The sequence below is a fragment of the Pan paniscus genome, chromosome 3 (genome assembly GCF_029289425.2).
Source record: "Pan paniscus chromosome 3, NHGRI_mPanPan1-v2.0_pri, whole genome shotgun sequence".
NCBI lineage: Eukaryota > Metazoa > Chordata > Mammalia > Primates > Hominidae > Pan > Pan paniscus.
The window spans coordinates 38,960,179-38,973,640 of NC_073252.2; the positions used below are offsets into that span (position 1 = coordinate 38,960,179).

Here is a 13,462-nt window from a genome sequence, read left to right on the forward strand (position 1 = left end):
TGGGGAAGGGCCAGTAGCTCCACAGGGCCCAATGATAGGATGCAAGGAGGGGCTGTAATCCCAGCACTTCGGGAGTCGAAGACAGGAGGATCATTTGAGGCCAGGAGCTCAATACTGCAGTGAGCTATGATCGCACCACTGCATTCCAGCCTGGGTGACAGAGCAAGAGCTAGTCTCTAAAAATTAAAAATAAAGAAGATGCAAGGAGATAAAAGGAGATTGCTGTCAGATCTTAAAGGAGCATGACATTCTCTCCCTGAATCATGTGTTTAAGCCACAAAATTTTTTTCTAACCAGAGAAGTGACATGATGTTTGTTTTTGAAATATAATTTTGCAAAATTATAATTTTTGAAATATAATTTTGCAAAATTATAATTTTTGAATATAATTTTGCAAAAATTATATTTCAGGAGTGCTTTTCTTCCTGTGACCCGTGAGACCAGAAAGAAGAATCAAGCCAAATGAGTAGGATGTGTAGGCTTTAAAAACTATCTTTATTTTTTTTCTACTTATAAAAGAAATACAGATTCATTCTAAACAATTCAAACATTATAGAAATACACAACATAGAAATCAAATGCTCCCTGTAATCCAACCTCCCAGACCCAAACCACTGTTACTACATCTGGTATAGATTTCTTTACACTTTTATTTCAATGCCATTTCAATGGCAAAAACCACAGTTAGTTTTGCACCAACCTAATAGTTTATAACATATTAATATGTTTTTTCCATACCAGGAAATGTACAGCTACCTTATTCTTTTTAGTGGCATGTAATATTATATTACATTAATGTACTATAATTTATTGAATTAGACCTTATTTTGTGGCCATGAGGATGTTTTCCATTTTTTTCTTTTTTTCTTTTTTTTTTTTTTTGAGATGGAGTCTTGCTCTGTCACCAGGCTGCAGTGCAGTGGCTCGATCTCAGCTCACTGCAACTGCCACCTCCCAGGTTCAAGCGATTCTCCTGCCTCAGCCTCCCAAGTAGCTGGGACTACAGGCGTGCACCACCACGCCCAGCTAATTTTTGTATTTTTAGTAGAGACAGGGTTTCACCTTGTTGGCCAGGATGGTCTCCATCTCTTGACCTCGTGGTTCACCCACCTTGGCCTCCCACAGTGCTGGGATTACAAGTGTGAGCCACTGCACCTGGCCACATTTTTCATGATTATAAACAATCCTGGGATGAACACCTTTTTCCATAAGCCCTTATAAACTTGTGAAGGTGTTTCTATAGGATACATTCTTAGAAATCCTTCTAGAAACTGATATGAAGGGAATAACCATTTTTTATTTTAATAAATATTGTCAAATTGCCATCATAAAGGTTGTATCAATGTACATCCCAACAGTGTATGTGGTCCCCAACTTCCCAAGGACTGTGGGATTTTATAGGCAGTCTGTTCTCATCAGAGAGATTGTAGAACCTCGAGACTCTTCATTTAACTCTGTGAATGTCTGCAGTTCATACATTTCTCTGGTGGCTGATACATTAACATTAATAGCAGCTCGAAGGTTTGCCCAGAAAAGCCCACATTTACGCCTATCCTTGGGCCATTCCAAGTATGCTTTTTTTTCCAGGAGAGCTTTCAGTTTATGATACCTGGTGGGAATGCAGTAGAATGGAATGGGTTCCAGTAAGATAAGAATTATATGATCAGAATTTTCATGGAAGAGATTGTGGTGGGCAAAGTAGAATTCATAATGGCACCACTCATTCTGGACAAAGTTGGGAGACAAAACAAAGATGGACTTATAGCTTTTCTCAATGAAGCTTACAATATTTTCACTAATGCTTTTGCCAGGGTCAAAGTAGCTTTCATAAAGGCAAATCAAGATAGAACCATCTTCCTTCTCTAGATTGGGGATCAATTCATTCTTCACCCACAGAGAATCATGTTCACTGTATGAAATAAATGCGTGGAATCGGACATTTCTCTTGAGTTGTTCTTGGGTTGTTTTCCTAACCCTGTGCCATGTTTGTGTGCATTGACCTAGCATCCTGAGATACCAGGGCAGATCAAAGTGGAGACAGCAGAAGGCCACAGCCAACCCCAGAACTAGCATAATAACCACAATGGTGACAATCAACAGAACTGTGTTGCAAGATAATTCATGGAGATGAACGTCTTTTAAGCGAGTTCCCCTTAGGTTTAAAGGGTATTCACAGGTGTATGAATCTGACCATCCAACCATCATGACCTCTGAATATGTTTCAAGCTGAATGAAATTTTTTAATTCACAGGTACACCGGAATGGATTTCTTCCCGCATTTAGAGTCTTAACTTCTTGGCAGCTCTGAACAAAATCCAGAGATGGGCTGAGAATGAAGTTCATTTCAATGTTCAGAATTGAAAGTCTACTGAAATGACTGCACCCAGGGAGATCAGTTAGAAAGTTAAATGCAATATTTAGTTCTCGTAAGGCCATCAGATGAATAGTCTCTTTAGGTACAGTTTGGATTTTGTTATTATTTAGGTCAAGTATTTGAATACTTTTGGGCAAGCACCTGAAGACAGAATCAGACAATTTATTGTATGACAGATTCATATTGACCACAGTTTCTGGCCATGAGCAATTTTCATCATTTTTATGTTGTAATAGATTTTGACTCAGATCCAAGTGTTCCAAGGGTGTGTTGTTAGCAAAGCAACTCACTAAAGAAAGTGTCTCCAGTTTATTGCCATTCAAAATGAGAGTTTTCAAGTGAGGCAGTTGGATAGTTCTTTTAAACAACTCGTCTGTTAAGATATTATTGGCAAAATTTAAATATTGGAATTTCGTAGGATAATTAGGGAAAAGCATGTGTGGCATTTGTGCATTTGATATTGTCAGGTTTTCTATGTCCATTTTGGTCAAAAGCAAATAGATTTTATCCTGTTGAATGTAAAACACTCTGAAATGTACATGCTCCAATTTTACAGTTCTCATTACAGTATTTGAGTAGTCAAATGAATTGTGGTCAAGATAAGCCTTACCACCAAAAGTCACATTTCGGATCTGAAAGTGTTCCACTGATGTATGCCAAACAAATTGTAAGATAAGGAAAAGGTCGTCCCAGAGTAAATCAACTTTATTAAGTAATAGAATCGATGTCTTAGCATTTTCTAAACTAAGATTTCGTTGCATTTCATAACTTACAAATTGGCTTTTGCCATCTATATTTGTCATTTCTAATATTTTTGAAGTCTTGATTCCATCACGCAAAAGAACCCAGAAATTTGTGTCCATTGGTAAAACAATGTGCAGTTTTGTTGTGTTTAAGATGGGCAGGCTACCTTCTTCATAATGAGAAAGAGTTCTGAATCCTAAGAAGACAGTATTTAGATGCAGATGAGCAATTTTCTGGAAATCTGATTTTTGTATTTTTGCCCCACTCAAACCTAGGATTTCCAGGTGTGACATGTTGCCAGCTTCCTCACAGATAGGCATGGTGTCAAAGTCATTAAAAGAAAGATCTAAATACCTGAGACCTGCCAGTAAATACCAAGTTACACTCTTCAGTCTGTTATTAGACAAATCTAAATATCTTAACTCCTTGTTGAATTCAAAGGTTTTGAGATCCAGCTGTTGAATTCTGTTATGGCATAGAATCAAAACTCTCAGTTTGGAGACAGAATGAAAATCTGAACTCTGGAGTTGAAAAAGGAGGTTATAGGATAAATCCAGTGTTGTTGTGGCTGGGGTCAAGTCTGCGGGAACCTTTCTTAGAGACATGTTGGAGCAGTTGGTCATCAGTTCCCTTTCTTCTGGCAGCTCTGGAGCATCACCCTCTACTGTCATAACAATACTACAAAATATGTAAATGTTTCTGATGAGTCTCATTGTATTTCCAAGGATTTTACCACTGATTTCCTCATACGAATGATGAAGATGAGCTCAAAACCCTAAAAAAAAGTATACAATGTTAGATTTTTATTTGGTTTGTTAAATCCTGTAGGATTTTTATTTGCAAAAAAAATGCCAACATCTGACTACATTCATCAAGAGGTTGGAATAAGGTCCCAACCTGTATATTGGGTCTTCGACTTGATCTCAGAGCATTGGCTGAGAAGTCTCCAAGCTGGCTACTGTGCCATGTCTCCGTTGTTGAGGTAAGTGAGGATTCTCAGAGAGGAGAAGCATAATGGCCCTTTGGTTTAAGAACTGCATTGTCAGGCCATACTCAATACCCTCTCTCACATCTCCTTTTGATAGCCTGAAGATTTCAAGAAAATTGAAAGTAATTTGTTTTATTACCAGACATTGTGAGCCTTTGACTTGATATCAAGGAGTTACCCCTCAATTTTTGTATTTTTGGATATAGAAAGTCCCTGGAGCCACTATCTGACTTTCAACACTTACCTTACAGATGGAAGTTTCAAAACAGGAAACAAATAGAATTATTCCTGTCCTTCTGCCTCTATATGTCTTCAGGTTGGTGGCAAAAGCAATCTGGATTACTGCCAAATAATAGTATTAATGTTGAAAAACAATTTCCAGGTGTGACATGTTGCCAGCTTCTCCACAGATAGGCATGGTGTTAGTCATTAAAAGAAAGATCTAAATGTCTGAAACCTGCCAGTGAATACCAAGCTACAATCTTCAGTCTGTTGTTAGACAACTATAAATGTCTTAACTTCTTGTTGAATTAAAAGGTCTTGATATTCAGCTGCTGAATTCTGTTATGGCATAGAATCAAAGCTTTCAGGTTAGATTTCAATGTGCCAAGATACATACTAATTGCTTCATGTATATTATCTCATTTATTTATCACCATACTCTGTGAGGGAAGTACTACTACTCCCAGTTGATAGATGAGGAAATTGAAGGATATAGAATTCTGAGGACTTTGGGAGATGTGCCAGGCTTCACGTGGTTGGATTAGCCGTAGAACAGAGGTAGTTGGAGTACTAAGATTTTACGATATTCATTATTCAAGATATTTATTAAGTACCTATTCTGCCAGAAACTTTTCTAGGCACTGGGGAAGTAGCAGTGAACAGAAGAGATTTCTGTTTCTACATAGCTTATATTCTAGAGAGAGGGTAAGAAAAGAGAGACTGCAAACAAAACAATACGTTTATATGTTATGACTCACAATTCCACATGCCTGGGGAGGCCTCACAATCATGGTGGAAGGCAAATGAGGAGCAAAGTCATGTCTTATGTGGCAGCAGGCAAGAGAGCATGTGCAGGGAAACTCCCCTTTATAAAACCACCAGATCTCATGAGACTTATTCACTATCATGAGAACAGCATGGGAAAGACCCGCCCCCATGATTCAATTACTTCCCACCAGGTACCTCCCACAACATGTGGGAATTATGGGAGCTACAGTTCGAGATGAGATTTGGGTGGGGACCAATATCAGGCAGTGATATTGTCTTGAAGGAAAAATAACTAAGATAAGGGAAACAGAGAGACACTGGGGAGTGATTTTCTTTTTTATAGAATGATCAAAAAAGGCCTCCCTGATAGTGATCTTCATGCAGAAATCTAAAGGGGGTGAAGAAGCAAGACACTTGTTGTCTGGGGAAAGAGTATTTTGGAGAGAGAGAGAACAGCAAGTACAAATTTAAAGATCCTGATGTGCTTGGAAAATGTGAGGAAGACCTGGAGTGGAGTTAGGGGACGGAATCAGAGAAGAGGTCGGATCTTATAAGAACTTGTCAATTTTCCTCTGACTGAAATAAGAAACCAGCAGAAGATTTAGAGTCCAGGAGTGGCAGGTTCTGACATACATTTTAAAGATTCCTCTGTTTGAGGCAACCTATAGAATGGGAGAAAATTTTTGCAATCTGTCCATCTGACAAAGGGCTAATACCCAGAATCTATAAAGAACATAAAAAAAATGTACAAGAAAAAAACAACCCCATCAAAAAGTGGGTGAAGGATATGAACAGGCACTTCTCAAAAGAAGACATTTATGCAGCCAACAAACATATGAAAAAAAGCTCATGATCACTGGTCATTAGAGAAATGCAAATCAAAACCACAATGAGATACAATCTCATGCCTGTTAGAATGGTGATCATTAAAAAGTCAGGAGACAACAGGTGCTGGAGAGGGTGTGGAGAAATAGGAATGCTTTTACACTGTTGGTGGGGATGTAAATTAGCTCAACAATTGTGGAAGACAATGTGGCGATTCCTCAAGGATCTAGAACTAGAAATACTATTTGACCCAGCAATGCCATTATTGGGTATCTATCCAAAGGATTATATATCATTCTACTATAAAGATACATGCACACACGTGTTTATTGCAGCACTATTCACAACAGCAAAGACTTGGAACCAACCCAAATGCCCATCAATGATAGACTGGATAAAGAAAGTATGGCACATATACACCATGGAATACTACGCAGCCATAAAAAAGAATGCGTTCATGTCCTTTGCAGGGAAATGGATGAATCTGGAAACCATCATTCTCAGCAAACTAATACAAGAACAGGAAACCAAACACATGTTCTCACTCATAACTGGGAGTTGAACAATGAGAACACATTGACACACACCAGGGCCTGTCAGGGGGTGGGGGGCTAGGGGAGGAATAGCATTAGGAGAAATACCTAATGTAGATGATGGGCTGATGGGTGCAGCAAACCACCATGGCATGTGTATACCTATGTAACAAACCTGCACGTTCTGCACATGTACCCCAGAACTTAAAGTATAAAATAAATAAATAAATAAATAAAAAAGATTCCTCTGTTTGTTGGGTGGAAATGACTGGGAGCCACAAGGCTGGCAGGGAAGACTCCTTGGGACACTATAGAGTAACTTGTGCCAGAGAGAATGTATCAATGGAAGTGGAGAGAAGTGGTTAGATTCTAATTTCAAATTAGTAAACAATTTAACTCTACGTGCCCCCAGACCAGGCTCTCTGAAGGCACCAAGGGCAGGTGATAAGTTAGTGGCGGAGTTTTTCTGCTTCCATTTGTATGTATCTGTTACACATTGACCCTCAACCTCCTTCAGACAGGTCACTCCCATAGACAAGCAGAGGGAGCAAAAGACATGCTCAACAGAAAGAGGATAGGGTAGAGAGACTTCTCTGTGCGTGTCATGTTCCCATCATTCTGAAAGGCTGGATGGGAGGTGAGGGAGGCAGTGGGCACGCCCATCCACAGGAATGCACACAAACATGGCGGGGTAACAAAGGTGGGGCAGAATCAAAACATAAGGCCACTTAGAATGTTACCTCTCTCTCATCTGTATTTCTCTTTCTCTAGAACCTTCCCAAGTCTGGTTTTTTTCTTGAAGTGAAGAAATTCCAGAAAACCTATGGAGAGTAGGGAGTGAGAGGGCCACTCCCAAGTTTTCCATTAGCCGCTGATACTAGTAAAGGAGAGAGAGCATCTTATCTCTGATCTTGGGAACACATATGATCATAGTTTCTTTGTGTGAACTCCCTTACAATGTAAACTTGGAGAATTCTTTTGTAAAAATATTAATTATCCACATTGATCATATAATTTTTATATTTCATAAACTATTGTTTCTGGTAAGTGTTCTCAAATATCTTGGAGAAAAAGCAATCATTTTGGTAAGGTCACCACATTTAGATGATTTCTCAAAACACCAACTTTTAAAAACATGGTCAAATGACTTAAGATACCTCCGGCCGTATTTTTCTTTACTGACATTTCAGTGACTCCCTAGAGTGTAATGTATACTAAAATATTATACTGCATTAATATGTAAATATAACACAGTATAATTATCAGAAAAAACAAGTGAATATTCTATTTAATTAACTTAGTTCCTGCTGGATTTTTGAACTGTTATATATTTAAGAGTAAGTTTTCTACATCTACTTTTAAATATTTCTAATAGAAAATCAGTTTACAACTGTGGCCTGGAAGTGTAATTACTACTCAAATTATTGTGTTCATAGTATCCAATGTATAATGATAAACTTTATATTTTCTTTCAGTTTTCTTAAAACTATACATTAAAATTCAGAATATCTTAATTTCCATGCCACTAGATGCAGAAAATAATTTTCCATGAATTCATGATCTCTTCTGAATGACCTCTTAGTAAATAAACTTTCATTCATTTGCTTATCACCTGTCCCTTCTCTGTTCATTCCCGTGGTAGCTGTCTGTCTTGTTCGCTTCTGTATCCTCAGCATGTAGCATAGTGCTTGACACATGGTGCCTGCTCATTACTGCTTGTTGAATGCACATATGAATGAATGAATCCTTGTATGTATGAATTTCAACGTTTTAATCCTTAGCACAACGTGATGCATAATATGCTCTCATAAATATGTGTTGAATGAATGAATTTATGTTGTGAATTCCTGATACAGTGCAGGGCATGATGGTTGAAGAATGAGTTTGGTAGGCCTGGCGCGGGGGCTCAGGCCTGTAATCCCAGCACTTTGGGAGGCTGAGGCAGGTGGATCACAAAGTGAGGAGATCAAGACCATCCTGGCTAACATGGTGAAACCCTGTCTCTACTAAAAAAATACAAAAAATTAGCCGAGCATGGTGGCATGTGCCTGTAGTCCCAGCTACTCTGGAGGCTGAGGCAGGATAATCGCTTGAACCCAAGAGGTGGAGGTTGCAGTGAGCTGAGATGCCACCACTGCACTCCAGACTGGGCAACAGAGCAAGACTCAGTTTCAAAAAAAAAAAAAAAAGAATAAGTTTGGTTTTACGGATTGATGGATCTGTGTTCAAATCCAATGCTAACCATTCATCCACTCATTAGCTATGTACTCGGACCATTTATTTAATCTCTGAAAGATCTGGTTTTGTCATCTGTAAAATGGAGCTTGTGAAGAGGCATAAGACAATGTATGTAAGTCACTTAGTACCATGCCTAGCATATCACACTTAATAAATGGTGGCAGTTATCAGGTCAAGACTCAGGTGAAGCAAGGAAGGCATAAATGTTAAGGGGGTCCCAAGGAACTAAGTAATCAAGATAATGTTTACATGAAATATTTTTAAAAATGAAAATTAATGCAAAAATCTATGTTGAACAAAATATCGAAATTTTTCATAAAGACAGGATCAGTATTACTGATTGTTTCTTTTGCCTCAGGCTCTATTATGGCTTGATAGGACCCTGGCAGTTATAATCATTAGGTTGACAAAGGTGCTTTTAATGTTATCATCTCATAGAGTGCTTAATTTGTAGCAATTGACTTTAAGCTTCTAGGTCTTAGAGCCATGGCCCCTTAAGAATGCAGCAGAATCTAACCCAGTTGCTTTAGCTGGAACTCTCTGCGCTGAGAAGTCAGAGTTTCTATCTCTTACCCACTTCTTCCCCCTGCCCAATACCACAGTCTTATCTGGGACTACAATGGGAGAGGAACTCTTTTTGAACTTCTCTTAATATAACAATAGTAAAGGTCCTAACTCTCAGGCAATACTTATGCATTATGACATTTTATAAAAACAACTTTTATATAGAGACAGGGTCTCACTATGTTGCCAAGGCTGCTCTTAAACTCCTGGCCTCCAGCAATCTTCCCACCTCAGCCTCCCAAATGGGTGGGATTAGAGGTGTGAGCCACTGTGCTTAGCCTCATTAAAGCAATTTTAAAAGTAGGACATACACTTTTTTTTTTTTGAGATGGAGTCTCGCTCTGTTGCCCAGGCTGGATGGAGTAAAGTGGTATGATCTTAGCTCACTGCAAGCTCCACCTCCCAGGTTCAAGCGATTCTCCTGCCGCAGCCTCCTGAGTAGCTGGGATTACAGGCACCTGCCATCATGCCCGGCTAATTTTTGTATTTTTAGTAGAGATGGGGTTTCACCATGTTGGTGATGTAGTCTATAAATAGTATATATATGTTAATATCATATCCCTACTACTACGTTAAAAGCAGGTAAAAAACAGAGAATGACCTTCCTTAATACATCTTTAATATCTTATAATTTAAAAGTCCAAGTCAAAAGACATCATCAAATGACTAGTGTTTTACCAAAGAATATTTAATCATCTAATTTATCTTTTCCCAATGATATAAAGAAATAGAAAAGAGATTAAGAACCTATTGAGTGTTGAATGATCTTTGCAACATAAGAGTAAGAATGACTTCTTTTCAGTATTTCCTACGTGTCTGACATGGAGCTAACTGTTTTATGTCCATTACCTTGTTTAATCCCTCAATGACTCAACAAAATGGCGGTCATTATTATTCATATTTTACAGATGGAGGAGCTAAAGCCCAGAGGTAAAGTAACTTGCCCAAGATGACCAACTGAAGAAGCAGAGATTTGAACCCAGACCTGTTTTGTTCCTTCTGGATGGTAACTAAACCCAAATGCAAGGCACCTCAAACCTTGAAATGAGGTGGCTTAAGATGTAACGACATCCTAAGGACCGAATCACTGAGGTTGAATCCATTGATCTGACCAGCTGCCATGGCGGCCACTTCCTCCTTTCTCACTCCATGCCCCTCTCTATGAAGCTTCATGCAGCTGCTGTGGGACACTCTGCTAGGTGCCACAAAGTTCAAGAGACTTTGCCTACATGTATAAATATATTCTTAGGAAAGTTATAAGTTCACAAGAATTGAAATAAAACTCGAAGTGCATCCTATTCCTAATTAATAGCTCAATGTAGGTGGTCTGGGAGAAAGCTTGTCAAGAAACCAAATGCTCACAGGTTGTTAACCACCTCTTCTTTACAGCAACCACATATGGCCCTCTTTGTCCACTTCTGAAGGAAACGGAATAAGAACTGCATTGTACAAGATTCATCAGATCTGCCCCTACTTTTAAACAGGTAACACAAATGCAGAACTTTTCAACGGGGTAAAGGAGCAACAAATATGCCTTAAATAGCCAAAGGTTTCATCCAGCAGAGGTTAACATACACCGTGGGGAAATAAGAGCTAGAAAAAACTTGCCACAATGCATGGGACCGTTCAATCTGAATAGAAGAGCTGACCAGGTTTGATCCACAATCAGTGAAAAGAAACCCACGCTCTCAAGCATCTGCAAGAAATTCCTCAGATCAATAGCCCCAAGGTCACTAATCATTAATCTAGACAAAATAGTAAATACTAAAAATCTAAATAACCCTACTTCCCTCCCCTCAATATTAGCTCAAATTATCTCCTCTTTAGAAAATACCCATGCAGCCCTTATATCTTTTTAATGAGAGTTACAACAAACAAAGCTAAGGTTCTTACCCCACGGCTTGCACTCTCTCAGCAGAGCTGCAGGTGCGTGGATGATTCGTTGACACGGTCAGAATTGGCTGCAGCAGGGAATTGAATCAAGTTTTTCTGTAAAGCTTAAACCCCATACGCCCTCTTCTGCATGCTAGTGGTATTTCATGTTATATATATTCATTATAATCTTAGCACTTTTTAAAATTGTGGTCAAATACACATAACATAGGAGTTATCATGCTCACCATCTTTCTATTTTTATTTTTATTTATTTTTTTTTTGAGGTAGGGTCTCACTTTGTCACCCAGGCTGGAGTGCAGTGGTGTGATCACTGCTCACTGCAGCCTTGACCTCTTGCGCTAAAGCCCGCAAGAGGCTGGGCTTCTCAGTCCCGCAAATGTCTGGGACTACAGGCGCTCACCAATTGGCCTGGCTAAGTTTTTTGTATTTTTTGTAGAGACGGGGTTTCGCCAGTTGCCCAGGCTGGTCTCGAACTCCTGAGCTCAAGTGATCTGCCTGTCTCGGCCTCCCAAAGTGCTAGGATTACAGTGTGAGCCACCGTGCCTGACCTTAAGCATTTTTAAATGTACAATTTAGTGGCATTAATTAAGTACATTCACACTGTTGTGCAACCACCACCACTGCCCATCTCCAAAGATTTTTCATCATCCCAAACTGAAATTCTATGCCATTAAAAAATAATTTCCCATTTTCCCCTCCCCTCAGACCCTGGAAACTATAATTCTACTTTCTGTCTGTGTGAATTTGACTACTCTAGGTACCTCATGTCCGTGGAGTTATACCATATTTGGTTTTTTGTGACTCGCTTATTTCATTGAGCATAACGTCTTTAAGGTTCATCCATATCATTTCTATTATTATTACATAGAATAATAGAATCTTTCCTTCCTTTTTTAAGGCTGAATACTATTTTGTTGTATGTACGTCCCACATTTTGTTCATTCATTCATCCATCAATGGACATTTGGGTAGTTTTCACCTTTGGGCTCTTGTGAATAATGCTGCTGTGAACGTGGTGCACAAATATCTATTTAAGTTGGTACTTAACATTCTTTTGAGTCTATACCTAGAAGTGGAATTCATGGATCATATGACCATTCTGTTTAATTTTTTGCAGAACCACCATACTGGTTTTCCACAGCATCTTAGAGCACTTTGATGATGCTTTTCTTCAAGGTGCAGGTCGGTTATCCCTTTCATCAGTTGGGTGGGGCAGTCATGTGATGATGGGCAGGAGTAGGAATGGTGACTCCATAATTTCAGCAACCAGGCAGGAAGAGGGCGGAAAAGAGTTATCTAGAGCAGGAGCCCCCAACCCCTGGGCCACAGACAGGTACCAGTTCATGGCCTGTTAGGAACCGAGCCACACAGCAGGAGGTGAGTGGTGGGTAAGCAAATGAAGCTTCATCTGTATTTACAGTCACTCCCCATCGCTTGCATTACCACCTGAGCTCCACCCCCTGTCATATCAGTGGCAGCATTAGATTCTCATAGGAGCTTGGACCTTACTGTGAGCTGCATATGGGAGGGATCTAGGTTGCGTGCTCCTTATGAGAATCTAATGTCTGATGATCTGTCACTGCTTCCCATCATGTCAGATGGGACCATCTAGTTGCAGGAAAACAGGCTCAGGGCTTCCACTGATTCTACATTATGGTGAGTTGTATAATTATTTCATTATATATTACAATGTCATAATAATAGCAATAAAGTGTACAATAAATGTAATGTGCTTGAATCATCCCGAAACCATCTCTCCCCCCATCTCCAAACCCGGTCTGTGGAAAAACTGTCTTCCATGAAATTGGTCCTGGTGCCAAAAAGATTGGAGACCTCTGATCTAGAGGCCTTTCCTTGAAGTGAAGTGGTAAAATAAGCATGGTATTTTTAAAAATGTAGATCGCAAAGTATGGATCAATTTTTAAAGCAACATTTTTGAGGTTTTTTTCATACTTGACTTAAGATTTAGGTGACTACTGGAGATCACGAGTAAAGAAGAAAATTTCCAGATGGATTTGTCTACAGGAGGAATGATCAATTTAAACATGAATGGTTATAATAGATTTATGTCTTATAAAATTGGGGAGTGGGTGGGTTCTTAAAATACATTTTTTAACTATCATATTGGGGTTTTTAAATTTAAAATGTAGCCCATGTATTTCCACATATATTGTAGGGGGAAATCACACAAAATATAAATAACTGTAAAAAGAAAAACAAAACCAGCTCTGCTCCTCACCTAAACATATACAAACCTGTCTATATTACACAGACGTAGGAAGACAGGTGCTGGCTATACACCCGTCAGGA

The 13,462-nt window shown here is 39.1% G+C and overlaps 1 protein-coding gene across 2 annotated transcripts; it reads right to left on the bottom strand.

Annotated features, from left to right (window-relative positions):
* Nucleotides 1-476: 476 nt before the first annotated feature.
* On the bottom strand, nt 477-11,966 carry TLR10 (toll like receptor 10). 2 transcript variants are annotated; one of them, XM_008957545.4, is made up of 2 exons: nt 11,150-11,966; nt 477-3,893 (listed from the first exon to the last, which is right to left on the bottom strand). In XM_008957545.4, exon 2 carries the CDS (start codon nt 3,829-3,831, stop codon nt 1,396-1,398), a length of 2,436 nt encoding a protein of 811 aa, XP_008955793.1. In that variant the 5' UTR covers nt 3,832-3,893; nt 11,150-11,966; the 3' UTR covers nt 477-1,395.
* Nucleotides 11,967-13,462: the final 1,496 nt, after the last annotated feature.